The 15,829-nt window shown below is 42.6% G+C and overlaps 1 protein-coding gene across 1 annotated transcript in view; it reads left to right on the top strand.

The window, feature by feature from the left end:
- Positions 1–15,829, top strand: part of LOC101871450 (sucrase-isomaltase, intestinal-like) — an 80,952-nt gene that overhangs the window by 12,089 nt on the left and 53,034 nt on the right. Inside the window, exons 6-9 of the mRNA XM_034062931.1 lie at positions 663–759; positions 1,854–1,966; positions 10,380–10,505; positions 11,544–11,675. Coding sequence (XP_033918822.1) covers positions 663–759; positions 1,854–1,966; positions 10,380–10,505; positions 11,544–11,675 — 468 coding nt within the window. The remainder of the gene's footprint in view (positions 1–662; positions 760–1,853; positions 1,967–10,379; positions 10,506–11,543; positions 11,676–15,829) is intronic.

The raw sequence follows: 15,829 nt of genomic DNA, 5'->3' as shown, positions 1-15,829 counted from the left end.
GTCCTAAACTGCATCACCACAAGGAGGTGGTGAGGTACAGCTTTGCTGAGGGACCACCTCTCTCCATATGGTAGCACTGCTAACACGAATCGGGGCCAAACACTGAATGTCACACATTTCACAGGTGTCTTAAGGTTTAATTAAATGACAAAACCATGAGTCATTCTGAGGGAACTTTGAAACCTTTTATCAGAAGCTTTCTCACAATGCAGTTAGTTTTTGGGGAAAAAAAAGAGTATTTTGTGTGCCAGGATCTTGGTTCAGGAAAGCACTTAATTTCGTGCTTGGTTCAATCCGTGTTCATTCAAAGAAGCTGGACTTCAGCAGGACCCATTAGATGTTCAGCTAAACTTGAGTCAGTGGCTGATAAATCTATTTTAACTAGCAAAGAAGTTCTTACCAGTGGCATTTTGAGGGTTTTGGAGGAGTATTTAGGTTTAACTTTTTAGGGGAGACTAAAAAGTAACATCAGGATGAGGCAGAAAAAAAATAACTCTTTTCTATCAGTTTGACTTCATACCAGTTTAGATGAAAAAAATCCCCAACCTTTAAAAGCAAGTCTTTAACTAGGAATGAATTAGTTTCCTTGTCTACCCATATGTACCTAGTAATATGAAAAATAGAAAAGTCAAGCCATATCTAATGCGTTGTTTGTATTTCAGCCATTTGTCAACCTCTATGGAGTTCACCCTTTCTATTTGTGTGTAGAAGCTGACTCCAATGCTCATGGTGTTCTCCTGCTGAACTCCAATGCACAAGGTAAAAAGATATATGGATTCCTTATATAGACTGCATATACAAAGATGGAAAATTAGTAAATATAAAAAGCTGGTTTGCTGATTACTTTTTCAATGTGGTATAAATAAGAGTGACTGCCCCATGACTGAGGTCACAGGAATTGCTATGAAGTTTTCAAAGGGATTTCATTAGAAGGACTGTTCAATGCTCAGTAAGGTGAAATATTTTCAAGAAAAAAATATTATTAAGTTTTGGGTTGGTTTTTGTTGGTTTTTTTTTTTTCTTTTTAAAACCCAGGTGCACAGACAGGTAAAGGAGAAGGTGGAAGAAATTTCCTCTGGGATTGGCATAATCAATTTAGTTTAGTCCTATGTTCTGCCTGTGGGGAATAGTTCTGTGCGTTGCCATAGTCACCTTATTGTATTAATCCAGTGCTATAATTTCAGAAAAGGGGAATCTTCGCTCAGTCTATAAAATCAGTTTTTCCTGGAAACCAATGACGTCCAATTAGAAGATTAAAATAGCATAAAGAAACCCTAAACACAAGCTTGTGGTTCCTTTTTATATAGAAATGAAACTGAGACAAATGGATCTGTGCAATCTACTCTGTGTGGTTTTGATTTATTGCTGCACAATGCCAATCTGAAAGAGGAGATTACGGAAACACTGGACAACTGCTAGCCTACATACAGGTCCTGTTTGTGCATCCATTCATACCCACAAGGTGTCAGGTTGTGACTTGAATGTGTCATCTCTGCCTCAGGGTACATTTATGCACACAGAAGAGTCCAGCATGTATATATTTATGGTAAGACAGGATACAGTAAAATATTTCAGTTGGAAATGACCAGCAGTGATCATCTAGTCCTGACCAATTCAGGGCTGAACAAAATTTTAAGCATGTTATTAAGGGAATTGTCCAAATGCCTCTTATACACTGCCAGGCTTTGGGTATCGGCTGTATCTTGAGAAAGCCTGTTCCAATGTTTGACTACCCTCTCAGTAACAAATTGTTTCCTAATGTCAAGTCTGAACCTTCGCTGGCGCCACTCTGAACTATTCCCACATATAGTGTAGAACTGGTTTGTATTGAGAACCTGGTTTTCTCTTTTCAGATGTTTCTCTGAGTCCAAACCCATCTTTAACTTTTCGCACTATTGGAGGGATCCTTGACTTCTATGTCTTCCTTGGACCAACTCCCGAAAACGTAATTCAGCAATACACAGAGGTTGGTAGAAAAGTGCCTATGGCACACGGGACAGTACCTTGTAATGAATACCCATTAGCATCTGGTAGTATCAGCAGGTAGCACAGCCAATACCTTATCCTCACTTGTTCACACAAGGCCATAGTTTCAGGTCCCTGGGCAACGTGGTATGTGCTCAAGCATCTGCAAGTGATCTGTCTAAATGTAGCAGACTGGCTGGGTGTTCAGTGCACATCTCCAGCCTTTCCTGCAGCATTTCACTGTCAAGAGGAGTACATTAAAGGGATACAATGATCAGAAAGGAATTTGTCCAAGCTTACTATTCTCCGGGCCATGGTAGTTTTACAGTCTTCACTACATGGCTGTATTCTGACACTGTGCATGGAGAAAACAATGTAGGTAGTGCACAAATGGGAATGTCTGGGAACTTCACATCTGCCAGACTTCAGAGGTGTTGAATGAACTTCAAAGGCTTCATGCCTTTGTTTGCTGCTGGAATTGCCTGTTGGTTTTGGAGTTGTCACCCTGTTTTTTACTAATGAAAAACTATGTAATTGCATTGGAGAGCATAGATGTGAAAAAACATATTTACTGCTGTCTCACAGAGCATAACTACTTGCTTTCCAGTTGCCCAGTGTTTTCCAAAGAACAGAGAGTACACATGTAAATAGCTGTTTTGGGAGTGTATATTCAGTTCTTATCCAGTGAGGGCTGCCCAGGAAAAAGTAACAGGTAACACATTCCTCCTATCACCAAATGCCAGGTGCCTGTTAGCTGGGCCCCTGCACAGAAAATTGTCACTTCAGAATCAAGCTCTGTACATAAAGAAAACAGTGCCAAGTGTAAAGAATGTGGAGCAAAGTTGAGAAGGGGCATGTCACCGTAGGAAGGGGGACGCATGTATACAGACCCTGCGGGTTAAGCTGCAACAGGAGGTGCTGAGCAGCCTGTGGTAGGGCATCTCATAGCCAAGCAGTTGGAGCTCACAATGAGGTGTGTATGTGTTCTGCCTTGCTGTCTGCTGCTCCACCGGCGGGCTTGAGCTCTGATTTTCAGCAAATATACTCTCTTTCCTAGCTTTTCAAAGCCTCCGTATCACATGCATGCCTTCTTTTATAGTGCTTGAAATGGAAACAGAAGTATTGTGGTTTGGATCAAGGGAAAAAGAAGGTTTAGCCCAGAAGGAAAGTATTGGTGGGTTATGTTTTGGTGATAGAGGAGGGGAAAGCCTTGCTTGTAGCAGTGTTTGGGAGGGCTGGAGTGTCCCCAGTGTTGTAGGCTCTGCTAGACCTTCCTATTCCAAGAGAGTTTCAGGTGGTGCCTTCCAGAGAGGTAAGAGGCTGCTGGTGCCCTCCAAGTCATTCAGAAGTTTCCACCTCCCTCTGCATGTCCTCCCCACCAGCCACCTCTGACCCTGGTGCCACAGACCAACCAGCAAACTGGGTTTTGAACTTACACATTAGCAGTCTAACAGAACAAACCAAACCCAAACAACCCCCCTCCCCAAAACCCCCAACAAATACAGATGAACAAGTCAAGCAACTCTCCCTCTGGCTGCAGCTCTGATCCCTGCGATGAAAGCACCTCTTTCAGGGGGGTCGCTGTGGCAGCATGATGGAGATTAGAGCCATCCTTGCTTCTTTTCAAAGCCTTTCGCTGGTGTTCGAAGGCAGCATTTCGGTGGCTTAGCAGGTGGCCAGCAGCTGAAAATAAAATGAGAGTTCTCACTCCCCAGCTGATGGGTACTGGCAGCTCACTTTCCACCCCTGCCTCCCTGGAAATGGAGCTGGAGTGATGAAAACAAGGTAAAGGGGAGCCAGTGGGCGTCTCCTAACTAGACATGTCACATGCCAGGACAAAAAATCCCCTACTCTGTATTCTCTGAGCTCGCACTCAGCTCTCTAGGGAATCTTAAAGAATGCATGGTAGCAATTTCATAGTGAAATAATGACTTCTTCAGTAAACATCCTGAAATCCTGGGATCGCAAATGTTACAATTACCATATTATTAGTCTCTGGGTAATGATTTGGCTTTTATGCACAAGATCTGTGGGAAGGTGAAGGAGACAGAAAAGACTTTATTTTTCAATTGTGTTTTCTGTCATACTGAGAGGACTCTGATGCTTGGTCATTGTCATGCTCCAGGGAAGCAAAGGGGGTGGAAATGAGCAGTGTGACTGATGTCGGCAAGGCACTGCACAGCAGCATCCATCGGCTCTCTTGGCTGTTTGCATCAGTCTCCTCTGGGAAGTGGTGCTCTGGGAGCTCACAGCTGCAGGGTACCCTGTTGGGACCAGGCTGCTCTGCTGCATCGAGCTCCTTGGGGAAGTGTCACCTGCCTCCCACCTGCGCAAACATGTGCCCAAAATCACTGCATGGGGTGCTCTGCAGGGACCACTCATGGCATCCCATCTGGGAAGGTCCCAGTTGTGTGCAGGGTGGCCAGGAGCTAGCCACTGCAAAGATTTTGAGAGCAAGGGAGCTGTGTCCAGAGCAAAGTGCTCCACAGCTTACACAAATATTTCATGCTGTTGTCTTCAGTGTGCTACTTCAAGATGTGAGCATTGCCCCTGCTATACTAGTTTGTGAATGATTTAAGAGTTTAGCTCTGCTCAGTGCTTTTATGCAGCTGCCTCTGTAACAGTGAGGACAGCTTTGCAATGGAGCTGTTTACTGGGTCTCTGGATTACACAAGCTTTCCCCATGCACCTTTCCAAGTTGCTGCCAGCACTTTGGGGTGGCCCATGGCCTCTTGCCCAGAGCCACTGCTGAGTGGCCTCCCGGGGACAGATGGGCTGTGCTAAGAGTGGGGCTCGCTGTGTGGTGATCAGGGGTGTCGGTAGCTGTCCTGCCAGGGCCACCAGCCTCTCTGTGCATCCTCAGGGCAAGGACAGGTGGCAGCAGAACCTGTGGTGGCCCTGGGTGTCCTCCTGGCCCAGGCTGATCCACTTTAAATGGGCTCCAAGAGTGATGCAGGGAGTGGGAAGGGAGCAGAGGCCTATGCCTCTGTTCCCCCATGCTGTGCCTTATTCGGAGCCAAAGTGGGCTGTGAGATGCATCTTGCCAGTGACAACACAGCACTACAGCAGTGATAGCAGCAACAGGGCATGTGGTGGGAAGGAGAAATCTCCACCCTTATTCTTTTGCTCCCTGCTGCCCCTAAACTTAACCATGTGAGCATTGTGCTGGGCACATCAGATGTAGTCCTGCCACAGCTTTATGTATTGCATATTGTAGTTGTATTGTAGTTGTAGCTGTTTATTGTAGTTGCTGAAGGAAGTTGTGAATGCTCCACCCCTGGTGGTGTTCAAGACCAGGTTGGATGAAGCCTTGGGTGATATGGTTTAGTGTGAGGTGTCCTTGCCCATGGCAGGGGGGTTGGAACTAGATAATCCTACATATATTTGACAATAATCACACTTTTCTCCTACTACAGAAGAGGTCCACTGTGTGGAACAGATATATAACACAAATTTCACTTCTTAGGACAAATGCTTCAGTTAGTTTGCAGGAGGATGGGAAAAAGCAGTAATAAACTAAGGAGCTCAGCCACTGAGCTGAGCCTAGCTGAGGCTCTACAGCCTGATCTAATATCAGTAAACCCTTGCCAAGTCCATCGATGGCCTTTCAGGAGAGAGTAGCAGCACGTAGCAATGGAATATAAGCTGTATAACAAGACATTCAGCAGTTATAGCTCAGCAAAGGGACATCTAACATCTGTTGGTTGGAGAGAATTTGTTAATAATAAATTTCTTATTTTATCAAAAATTATCCAATAACAAGCTTCAAGAGAGCACACTGAATGTCTCCCAATCCTGTTTGAAGAGCAAACTGCTGGTTTACTTCCTCCTTACAGAACCATAGGATAGTTTTGGATTGAAGGAACCTCAGGAGGTCTTTAGTCCAGCCTCCTATTTGAGAGGTAACATGGGGAACCTGCTTGTACCTAGAGTTTATCACAGATGAGTCAGTGAGAGTATCACAGTTGAATTCATGGGTCTCCCCAAAAAAGAATAAGCAGCTGGTAAGTGTTTGTGCAGCACAGAAGAAGGTTTGAAGACCTTGGTATTGAAAGTCCTTAAAATTTTTAGGCCCCTGAGGTTGTGAGCATCTTCTTAAGCAGTTGCAGGGCTTTTCTTCATGCTCTTCTAAAACAAAGTTCAGCTTAATGGTTGGACTTGGTGATCTTAAAAGGTCTTTTTCTGGTTGATCCTATGATTCTGTGCATAGAGTTTGAGTGGAGGTTACCCCTGGCCTGACTAGATGCCCACAGTGCTGACTTGCCTGCCTCAACCACAGCAGATGAGCTGGATACAGATATCTGGGCCACAGGAGCACCTATGCAATTTAGCTGTTGTGTCACTATCCAAACACAGTTTCAGTGTCTAAATCCAGAACATTAGCCCACTTGGATTTTATAGTTTCCTCCTACAGCTCTTCCTTAAAGAAAGGAAGTTTAAACAAATATCAAGCTTCCCAAGTAGTTTTATATGACTAATTAGGCTGCAAGTTTAGCAGTCTTAAATGTGCTTGTGTTGCTGGAGAGCTCAACTCCTTTGTAAGCATGGGAAAGAGTACCTCTCTTTATGGCTTCTGTGATATATAGGACATAACCCTTCAGCCATCTCTCTTGCATCAAAGTCTTCGGTCATGGTGCTAATAGAACAGGATCCTGATTTACTATACAGCATTTGTAATGTAGCTGATATCCTCGATGCTCATAGTAATAATGGTATTTGTCCAGTTACTCCGCACACAAATACAGGTCATCTGCTCCCTGGGCATGGATTTTATCTGTTAGGTACACGTTTTCACTGAACTTTTCTCTCACTGCACCATGCTCCCAGAGCATCTCCCACATTCATCAGCTCTCAGGTGCATCTAAAAAGAATAAATTGCATAATGCCAAGTTATGTAAATCTGGGAAGAACAACAGAGGTCTTATTACGGATACCAGGAGTTATTTAAGACCCAACTGCAGGAGGAATTGTAGAACAGAAAATAGGATCTATTTCTTTTTCTGTTTGCACTACCATACCTTCCCCTTTCTTTTCTCAGTTTGGATACTCCATATGTTTGCTGTTTCTGCATTTCTCATGTTTTTTTTTCTCAGTTCCCCTGCCATACCTCATTTACCTTTTCTGATTCTATGGAAGTCAATTTTGCCAAGCAGGCTTTCTCTGCTACTGCATTTTGTGATCATTTGTATGCAGAATGCAATCTATACGAATTAACTAGATCCTAAATATATATCAAATCCAACATGCATTTTCAGGTTTGCGAAATTACATTCCTGCCTCTGCTGATCCATCTGCTCATAGGTACCATATGTCAGTTACTTTATCAGGAAGCTTCAGGGGGATCCATTAGAGAGAGTCCACAGCATAATTAGAAAAAAGAACATTTGTTTTCCCAGCTGCCCTGTTTTCATCTTTCCTCTTCAAATGTTCTGCTGATTTCAATTAAGCTCACCATAGATGTGCCATCCTGGTGAACCTGGGGAACTAATTGCTTTAAAACTTAATATCTTGCTTGCAAGGTGGATTTTCTTCAGTTGATTCAGCTGTAATCCCAAATGCCTTGAAGGATGCTGTCACAAAATATGTCTTGCGGTGGGGTAGCTCTGCTGTCTGCAGGCAAGACAGCACTGTCCTTTAAAGGTGAGCAGTTGAACCTCAGCAAACCCCAGTGCTGGGGATGTGTCATTTGGGAAGGACCCTGGCCAGCACAGTGGTGGCCACATCTGCACCTCTATCCCTGCTAGTGCTCTACTTGGGTTTTCGATGGGATAGAGGAAGAAGGAAATCCCCATCCAGCTCTCAAAGCACATTGTACTGGTGATGTCCAGGCTGATGTCCTCCCCAGCCAGGAGCAACCCAGGGTATTGCAGGACCTGTAGCAGGGCTGCCCAGGCTGGTCACCCACATGGTGGCTGGTTTGCTTGAGGAGAGGCAGTGGGTGACACATAGACACATAGGCACACTGCCAGGGCACTGGATCTGAGTTCAGCTGCAGGATTAATATTTATCAGCTGGTTTCCCTCTTCCTCTTGTCCAAGGGAAGAAGCTTGTGCACAAAACATTTTATTTCATTAGGCAGTTATTTTGTTTTGTTCTGTCTTTTTAACCTTGTTTGTAGAGGTCACTCTCTGTTTGCAGTAGAGAAAGCACAGTAAATGTGCATCTGCTACAGGAGCACAAAGTGGTGGTGTTCACAGAGCTCATCTTGCAGCCTTGGCTGGTCCAAAACAAGCTCTGCTGCCTCCTCAGATGAAGTTATCCTGACTATGGCTAGTGTAGCTCTGACAGAAGCAGACTCCTTGCCTTGGGCTTGCTGAGCTTTGCTGGACACCTCAGTGCTGCTCATGGGGTGTCCAGGAGATGGTTCTAAGCCATCCTGCCCCCCTCACCTCTCCACAGGAAAACACCAGCAGAGCCTGAAAGATGGTCTGGGGGGATCAGGTGTGTCCACACAAGTTAGAAACAACTGCACCATGGTGACAATGGCACGTCCTAGCCCACCAGCCTCCCACTACATGGTAGGGGCCACCTTCATCTCTCCAGGGCCTCTCCCACAAGCATTCAGTAGTGCGCAACAAAGGCTAAGTGGAGCTGCATCCAGAGCCTGCTCCTCATAGCTGCTTGTTCCCTCCAAAGAGCTTAGCCCCAGCCAAGTTGGAGGTGAAGTAGGTGTTGAAGAGAGTGGAGGGAGTTAAGTCCAGTGGAATGGGATGAGTAGCATGCAATCAGTGCAGTTGTGCCGCTCAGCCGGAGTATCCCTCATGGAAGGGACTCAAACCATTAGCCTTGTCTCTTGTTTTGGCCTTCTCCTGCTTTGTCTTATGTAAGATAGCAGCATCCCAACAAGCAAAAGCGCACTGGTAGCCAAATTTGTAATGCTTAATGCTTAAAGCTTGCCTGTCTGTTCACAACTCATTCTTATTTGGAAGCAATTTACCCTGTGTGCTCCCCCCGCTCTGGTGCATTAAAATGTCCTCTGCTTCTCCCCACTTCTCTCCTGTATCCGTTTCCCTGTCCAGTGCAGTTTACACATCTCACCAGCTCTAGTATCTCTGACAGATTTTAGAGTGGTTTCGAGTTAAGCATTGCTTTCCCAGGGCAGGCTTGTACTGGAGAATATCCCATAGGAAGATGTGCCTTTACGCATTGCGATCTCTAGAGAGCTTAGCAATGCAATAGATACAGAGTGCCAGGAGTGCCTTGTTTTATTTAATTAAAGTAGGTGGGGTTTAGCTGCCGATATGCAAGTTTTGTTCTTTTTCACTTCTTGGTATAATTACCTAACTATAAAGATCCACAAGGAAATAAGGGAGGAACAGGTATTTAGCTAAAGGGAGTCAATAGATGCAACTGATTAATAAGTCATAGGTGCTTACTCGCTACTTGCTTTTCATGTATTGCCTGCAAGGATATTAGAAATACTGAACAAAGGTTAATTTTATGGGATCTAACTGTTAAAACTGGAGTAAGGATTTCAAGAGATGTCTCCCAGAAAACAGCAGTGTGTGCTAATAAGGCAATGCCAGATTTCAGCTTATTTCTAGAACAGATACATCGTGGCTGCTTGCTGCTTGCCCCAGGTTGCCAGAGCAGTTCCCACCGGGGGAAGCAGAGCAGGATGCTTCACTCCCCTGTGTTCTCAATTGGGTTTCCTCATGCAGTTTACAGCTGGATTATTTGGAGCCACTGGAAATCAAATATTTATAAAATTATATGTACCTTCTGTTTCACTTGAGAATTTTGGGACCAAACAATAATTCTGACCTTGAAGAGGTCTGTCAATGCCTGGCAACACAATGCTGTGGGCAAGCAATAAGGCCACTCAGTCATAAGTAACTGCATTTCATCAGGGTGGTGTGTAAATATAATTAAAACTTCAGAGAGCTCTAATAAACATCAGACTCTTGATGAGTTAGTTCAGCTGGATGTGGTAAGAGAAATTAGCAAAGCTACCGTTGCTGCACCGCATCAGAGATTTGCCTGCTGTTGACCAAAGGGTTTGTGGACTTGGCATGGGTCAGGCTGTGCAAGGCTCCATACTGGGTTTCTACCAGTGTGTACCACATAAGTGAAGGAGACCATGTGGAGGCTGAGACCTCAGCGAGACCCTAATTTAATGTTACCCTGGGCTTCAGACACCGTGTCTTCCACTTTGATGTTCTTAGAAGTGATGTTCAGAGTGGGTATCACTCAGAACCTCTGCTAAGGACAAGGGCCCACCAGGAGAAGCACTTTTTTGAAGCAAGCATACTGTACAATGATCTGTCCTGAGAAAGCAAAAGGTATTTCATGGGTGTGTGATACCTGTGCTCTGATCTTTGTGGCTTAAATGAGCTGTGAGCTTCTCCTGGTGTTTCAGAATAATTTCTCTGCATCTCACCCTTTGCACTTCTGCATTCCTATTCTTGCTGTAGGCCATTGGACGCCCGCACATGCCTGCCTACTGGTCTCTGGGATTTCACCTCTCCCGATGGGGTTATGGCAGCATCGATGTTTTAAAGAAAACTGTTGATCGCATGCACTACTATGATATCCCATATGTAAGTATGAATTTTTCAATGTGTATACTAATTCTACAATCCAAAGTGACAGGAATAAAATTGTGATAGCAGAAAAGTCATTTATCCTACAAAGAGAATTGTAGAATAAAAGACTGTTCATAATCTTATGTAGTGGTTTTGCATGTAATATCTTTATAATGCTTAAAAGAACATTTAAAGCAGGCTTTGAACACCAGGTTTAAGCGCTGCTCTTGGCTTCATAGCAGGCAATTCTGGTGTGGATTTACTGTTACGCAGTATGAGGTGTTAGCATTTTAAAAACAAATTACGACACTTCTGATGCATATCACTGCCAAACAGTTGCTAATCTGGGACTTCTACATTTCCATTTTGTCCATTGATGCCATGTAAGTTTATAGGAGCTGAATCCCCCCTGACAATTATTTACACTTATTATAGCAAGTCTCTTAGGTTTCATTTCATATGTTAATTACCTCTAGAAATGCAGTTGCGTACATTCTGATTTTCCACATCAAATATTTCAGTCATAGAATAGTACAATCATTGAATAGTTTGGGTTGGAAGGGACTTTTAAAGGTCATCTAGTCCAACCCCCCTGCAATGAGCAGGAACATCTGCAACTAGATGATGTTGCTCAGAGCCCTTCCAACCTGAACTTTAATGTTTTCAGGGATGAGGCATCTACCACCTCTCTGGGCAACCTGTTTCAGGGTTTCACCACTCACACTATGAAAAATGTCTTCCTTATATCTAGTCTGAATCTACCCTCTTTTAGCTTAAAGCCGTTACCCCTTGTCCTACCACAACAGGCCCTACTAAAGGGTCTGTCCCCATTCTTCTCATAAGACACATTTAAGTCTCCCCAGAGCCTTGTCTTCTCCAGGCTGAACAACTCCAACTCTCTCAGCCTTTCCTCATAGGAGTGGTGCTCCATCCCCTTGATCATTTTTGTGGCTCTCCTCTAGACTCACTCCAATATGTCCAAGTCTTTCCTGGGCTGAGGACTCCAGAGTTGGATGCAGTACTAATGCAATGTTTACTTTACAAATGTTTTAGGATGTCCAACATTTTGATATTGACTACATGGACCGTCGCCTGGACTTTACCTATGACAAAGTGAACTATGCAGGTCTGCCACAGTACCTCCAACAGCTGAAGAAAGAAGGAATGCACAATGTCGTGATTCTGGTAAATGAACAATGTTGCTAATTATTTCTCTATTTGTAAGAGCTATTTTCGGCATAGCTCATAGCAGTATCTAGGTGCTAATGCACACATGCTGTTATACCACATTTTCTATTCTTATAGATTTCATATTTAAATTGTTGCGTTTATCAGACACCTGTGCCAGCACCATCCCTATACCATAACATTAATTCTCTTTCACTTTGTCTCAGTTATGAGAAATTTTGCCTCTGTTAAGGACTGAGTTGGGGTTGGATTGGTTTCATGCCATTCTTTTCCTAAAAATCAACAAATGAGTTTAATATGCACACATAAATAGCTGAATAGTGGAAAAATCTATTCATAATCATTCTGGAAAGCTAGTAACTACAATTCATGTTGCCTCATGCTTACTTTTCATCTGAATTAATGTAAGAGATGCTCATTTGCATGAAAATTTGTGGGAAATGTATGTTGAACCTGTAACCAAACTTTGTGTATGACCAAATGAAATAATTTGTACAGAATTGAAATCAGAGTTTTATATCTTCCCTTCCAGTTCTCCCAACCAAGTCTGCTGTTTCTCTCTTCAGCAGGTCTCCATGCATGTCCTTGTGCCTAAATTACTCTTTGTAAGCTAAGTGAGTGTCAATGGTGTCAAGGAAATTTGAGGCAAATTAAATGGATATTTAAATTAAAAAAAAAAAAAACCAACAAGAAATTAAGAAGTTAAATAAGTCTTTGACAGATGCACAGACCTTGCTCTCCAGGGTCCCCCAGCAGCACGGTAGTAGGAGGGCTGCACTCCCCAGCACAGGTTCTTAATCTAAATATCACATCATCTTGTAAAACAGATCAAATCAGAAATGCCTCCTTGTCCTTATTTTTAATTCCACAATTTGCTGTAAAGTTCAGCATGTGACTGAGGATGGACTAGTCAGCACCACAGACACTCATAGCAGTGTTTGCTGTTTAAAATAGTTATAAGATTTGCTGTTCTTTGGGCTGCCAGTGGGGTTTTTTGTAGTTTTGTTTAAAGTACCTGCTCTGAATTTATTATTGGCTTAATCTGCACTTTGTTGTTGTGCTATAATTGTATTCACTGCTAGGAATCTCAAACAAAGCCACACATCCCAAGTGATTAATTACATATTGATAATGGAAATAGCATCTTATGTTATAAATGCCAGCAATTTGTCTGCAAAGGTATGCTCCCATGAATGTTCCAGTTCTTTTGCAGCTGTATACTCAAGAGAACCTGCAGTTGCAGCAGTGAAAAAACAGTTTCCATCACTGGAGGTCTAAGGCACAGAGTTTAAACAATAACAGATCACTAAGCCACTCTGATGGAGAGCAACTGCAAGACAAAAGTAGCCCAAAATTAACTGGATGCATCATTGTAAATAATTAGCAGTGATAGATGAGCACATGTGGTGTCAAGACTGAATGCTCTTTCTATTAGGTAGTTTAGATTCCTTATCTCCTAAATGCTACCCTAAAAATTACCTAATCCATTTGAGCTCTAATATTAAGTACCACCTGCTATTAATTGTATTATCTCAAAAAAGTTTGAAAGACATTACTGTATCAGTAAAATACCATGAGTTTGGAGTAGTTCTTCCCATGCACACTTTGGCCTTTCAGTAAATCCACAGTAGTCATCTCTCTTTCGTCAGAGTTAGGATGCTTCCAGTTGTTTTGTACTTGCTTCTGGGTAAGAAGCTACAGACAAGCAGTAATGGATCAGTGGGTGAGCTACATTATCTATCTTCTTACTTATGAGCTTAACTTCAACAACCTTTTTAAAAGCCCTTTCAGTTTCTCAGGTGGCACATGCTAGAGCAGTGCAAAGAGTTGTTGCTATATAAATCTAAATTCAACTGTTAGGCAGATGCAATGAGTGTAATAACAATTCTTAATCCATGCAATGAACTAAGGGGAATCCAGATAGGAAGCCCTTCTTTCTTCCTTCCGCTAACCCATAACTGTCTTCTCCTCTAGTTCTTCAGGTAAGTTTGTGAAAAAGAGCAAAAACTGATCCAGTTTGTCCTTCATATTTTAAAAGCTGATAGAAGGTACAGGTTGCGCTGGTTGTGAAGTTTTCTGGTTTCACTTTATTACAGTGGCTGATATTTTTGTCAAACTCTGACTGTTAGCATTCCTGTAAGTTGAGTCAGGAGCTGGAACAGTATAAAGGGCTTCATTCTCAGATGACAGCAAGCCATGCTAACTGCAATCAAGGCAAGTGTAATTCAGTTTGATAGCAAAAGAACAATTTTCTATTTAGATTCCCTTTGGGTAGTTACAATAATGAGTGAGTTCCCCAAGTGCAGCAGCACATTGCTGCCTCTTGTGATGATTCCAGGAAATGGGCTCTGATTGCAGTCACTTAGTGTCATGTAAAACCTCTGCTAAATGAATTTAGGGGAGACAGGTTCAGTCCTCCTCATCTCAGACCACTACGGTCACAAGCAAAATGCAGATCCTGACAGGCAGCAATACTAACAGTAGTAACCTGCCTGAGGATGGGACCCTGAACTTGGTTGTGGAATGACTAGTTCTTCACCATCAGGAAGTCCATTTCTCATACTTGCATCCAATGCTGAGAGCCCTCCATGTCTACGGTCACCTTGATAGTAGCATAGACCCATTATCAGAGTCTCTAAATGCAGTTCTTCAGCGCTTCTCTCCCCTGATCTCTTTCAGAGGCCACCTCCATTTACAGGAAATTTTGACTAAGAGTGTCAGTACTCGGCCATCATTACAGTGTTAAATAATATGCATGCTTTAGCTGAGTCAGAACAACTATGCTCTTTGGAAACAAAAAAAAAAAAGAAATTCTAAAAGTAACAATGACTACAATGTAAAATTACAAGCACTATTACTGAAGAGGAGCTTTAACAAAAGACCTTGTATACCTTCCATTAAAACACTAAAACTAGAAACAGCTAGGAATAACGTGAGTGACAATTCACTTAAAAGTCAATAGCAACATGCTTCTGATTCAAAACAATGCTTGATATCTTTAACATTTTAAAGTCCATCTCTATCAGCTGTAGAGGCTAAAATTTCCAGAGGTGAGTTCTTCTGGATGTGCATCAAAATCTATGTTTGGGGCCATAGGTAGAAGCACGTAGATCTGGATAAAGTGCTGGATGTCCCCAAGTCTCAGGGCAATCAGTTGGAGTTAAGGATGCTCAGCACCTCCTTTCCAAGAGTTGCTAACAGGCATGAACTTCCTCCCCCACAAATAACCCATGAATGCACAGGAGGGTTTTGTTCTCTTTAGGATGATACTAAACCTGCATAATATAATAGATTCATGCACTGAAATAACCTTTCAGATGAGCAAAACCAGAAGTTTGGATTTGGAGTAGCTAATTAAGATGACCTTCCAGCCTTTAAGTCCCTTGAGAGACATCTTTTATGCAATTATAAGATAATTATTGCAGATGGAGAGTTTTCTCTTTTCCAAAGCTGAACTATTAAGTTAAAAATGTAATGGACACTTATAATTCTTTATGGATGTGATGCTGGAGGTAGATAATGTTGAACAGAATTTTGCTTTTAAGGTAGGGATTTAGCAGGGACTTTTGTTTATGAGGCATGGAAAAATGTGATTTCTTCACTAAGGCTATAGCTATCAGAGTGCTTACAAATAAATCGGGCAACAACTTCAGGTTTAAATGAGCTTTAAACATGCCTTTAAAGAAATTCATCATTTGGGTAATTCTTTTGGTTTAAAGAAGTTTATTCCTTAGACTTTCACATTTTCATGGAAATTCACTGAAGTTACCGCACAAGCTCAAAGTGAATGGAAGAACGGTTTCAGTGTTTTTTTCCATTGTGTTTCATGACTGGAAGGTTTTGCCTTAAGCAGAACCTGAAGGAATAACTTTTTCTGAGGAAAAAAAAAAAAAAAAAGAATTCCCTTACTCTGAAATGTCTGCAGTCTTCCTCTAAGTAACACAAAGCACATCGCTGCTCCCAGTGAGGGGCATATTGCAAAGTACACTTATCTCCTTTAGGTCCAGTTGACTGCTGAGCAGAGTTGAATAGTATCTCCTCATTCACCAGCATTTCAAGGTTTTCCTAATTGTATTACTTACTGATGTGGTGGGCCATCATCTTCCCCCAGGGAAGATTAGGCTCCCTTTCAATGACTATCAATGGTCATC

This window comes from Melopsittacus undulatus, chromosome 5 (genome assembly GCF_012275295.1).
Source record: "Melopsittacus undulatus isolate bMelUnd1 chromosome 5, bMelUnd1.mat.Z, whole genome shotgun sequence".
Taxonomy (NCBI): domain Eukaryota; kingdom Metazoa; phylum Chordata; class Aves; order Psittaciformes; family Psittaculidae; genus Melopsittacus; species Melopsittacus undulatus.
This window is presented reverse-complemented; position numbering and strand designations above follow the sequence as displayed.